The sequence below is a fragment of the Populus euphratica genome, unplaced genomic scaffold (assembly GCF_000495115.2).
Source record: "Populus euphratica unplaced genomic scaffold, PopEup_1.0 scaffold110.1, whole genome shotgun sequence".
NCBI classification, from domain to species: Eukaryota; Viridiplantae; Streptophyta; class Magnoliopsida; order Malpighiales; family Salicaceae; genus Populus; species Populus euphratica.
Window position 1 is genome coordinate 387402 of NW_011499904.1, and position 1970 is coordinate 389371.

Below are 1970 nucleotides of genomic sequence, written 5' to 3' on the forward strand. Positions count from 1 at the left end.
CTGAAGGATTGAGAAGTTTAATTTTTGGGTTTCCTTCTATAATAGGTTTAAATGTTGGTTGAACCGGTTTGGTTCAATTTGTTTAATATTTCAAAAACCAAAATCAAACTGAATTGGTTTTTGTCTTAAGCTTTTTAATTGGTTTATTTAGTTTTTTTTTTTAATTCGATTCTTTCAATTAAATTTTTTCCAGTTTAATCGATTTTTAGTTTTTTTGGCTCACCTCTAATTATAGATATAGCTAACCTCATATCCAGCAAAGTCATTAAACTTGGCCAATGGTTCAAGATTCGAATTATGGACGGTAAGAGTTTAGGTTATAAAGTGTACGGGTCTGAATTATGAACTGACTAGGTTAATTTTTTTAAAGTTAAATTAATATTGTTTTGAAAGAATATCAAGTTTTGATTGCAACTATCGAGTTGAAGGATTATTTATAAGGTTTTTCAATTATGTTTGAGATTGTGATAGTAATTGTGATTTAAATTATTTTTTTACTTAGAAATATTTTTTTTTTTTTATTTTTTAAAAATTATTTATGATATCAATAAAAAAAATTTTAAATTTAAAAAAATTTAAAATTCAAAGAAATATGATTTGCATCACATTTTCAAATAAGCTCTAATTAAATCAGTTATCACATTTAATTTAAAACATAATCAAAATTATATTTTAAATCAATAGACTACCCGATCAAATCTTAACAACTAATAATTTAGTTTGAAGAAAATTTTATATCTCTAAATAAAAACTTAGATAAATTTATACATATAGCTAATAAAATATAACAAAGAAATATAATTTGCATTGTATTTTTAAACCAACTCTAATTAAATTAGTTTTTATATTTAATTTAAAACTTAATTAAAATTATATTTTAAATTGATGGACTACTCAGTTAAATCAAGCTTGACAACTCATAATTTTACTTTAATATTTAGTTTGAAGAAAATTTTATACCTCCAAATAAAAACTTAGATAAATTTATAAATATTGCCAATAAGATATAAATATATAGTTTTTTAAAGAATTGAAAACAAAAGTTGAACTTAAAAAGCTTTAGAATGGATGGGTCTACTTCAATAGGCCTCACATCATGAGTCAAATAAATTGTCTTCTTTCGATCACCGACATCATCCCCAGTTGCTTGGACAGTTCCTAGCGTGTCTCTATCTCTTCATTAACTTTCTTGGCGTGTTGAGCAATAATCTTAACCACCTTGACTTGCTTAGCACAGTCCCATCTATCCAGCCTTCGTAAAGATTCACTAAAACAAAGTATCATTTTTTTTTCAAGAAAAGAAAATGGATCACAATGGAAGAGATGATGATCGCAAAAAGGAGGACAAGAAAGAGGAGGAAAATGGGTTGTCAGTGGAAAGGGTATTTGAGAATCAAGAAGTGCCTTCATGGAGGAATCAGCTGACATTGAGGGCCTTTGTGGTCAGCTTTGTGTTGAGTATTTTGTTCAGCTTCATAGTTATGAAGCTCAATCTTACAACTGGTATCATACCTTCCCTCAATGTCTCTGCTGGTCTTTTGGGGTTCTTTTTCATCAAGACCTGGACAAAGTTTGTTGAAAGGTCTGGCCTTTTGAAGCAACCCTTTACCAGGCAAAAGAACACTGTTATCCAGACTTGTGTGGTTGCCTCCTCTGGCATTGCCTTTAGTGGTATACTTTCTGCACTTGTTAAGTATTTTTAATTCAAGATTTTCCATTTTGGGTTGATGAGATATCTAGGCATCTTTGATCAAGTGATTAGTTACTCAAATAAAATGTCAAGATTTCTTTTTTCTAGTTGCTAGATTACATGATATACGATTAGATTTAGATGATCCTTGAACCTAATAATATTTTACTGCCTGAACTAGCTGAGAGACACATCAAAATTAAGATTTCATGAGATATTTTAGTGATTTTTTTTTCTTTCATTAATTTAAAGAGATTGCTGGGGGGGCGCCGCCGGGGGA

At 29.0% G+C, this 1970-nt stretch overlaps 1 protein-coding gene across 1 annotated transcript in view; it reads left to right on the plus strand.

Moving 5' to 3' along the window:
• The first annotated feature begins 1131 nt into the window (after positions 1-1131).
• The window catches only part of LOC105133208 (probable metal-nicotianamine transporter YSL5), a 3942-nt gene continuing 3103 nt past the window's right edge, over positions 1132-1970 (plus strand). The window contains exon 1 of the mRNA XM_011037084.1: positions 1132-1671. Within this exon, the coding sequence (XP_011035386.1) occupies positions 1305-1671 (367 nt within the window). The 5' untranslated portion in view covers positions 1132-1304. The remainder of the gene's footprint in view (positions 1672-1970) is intronic.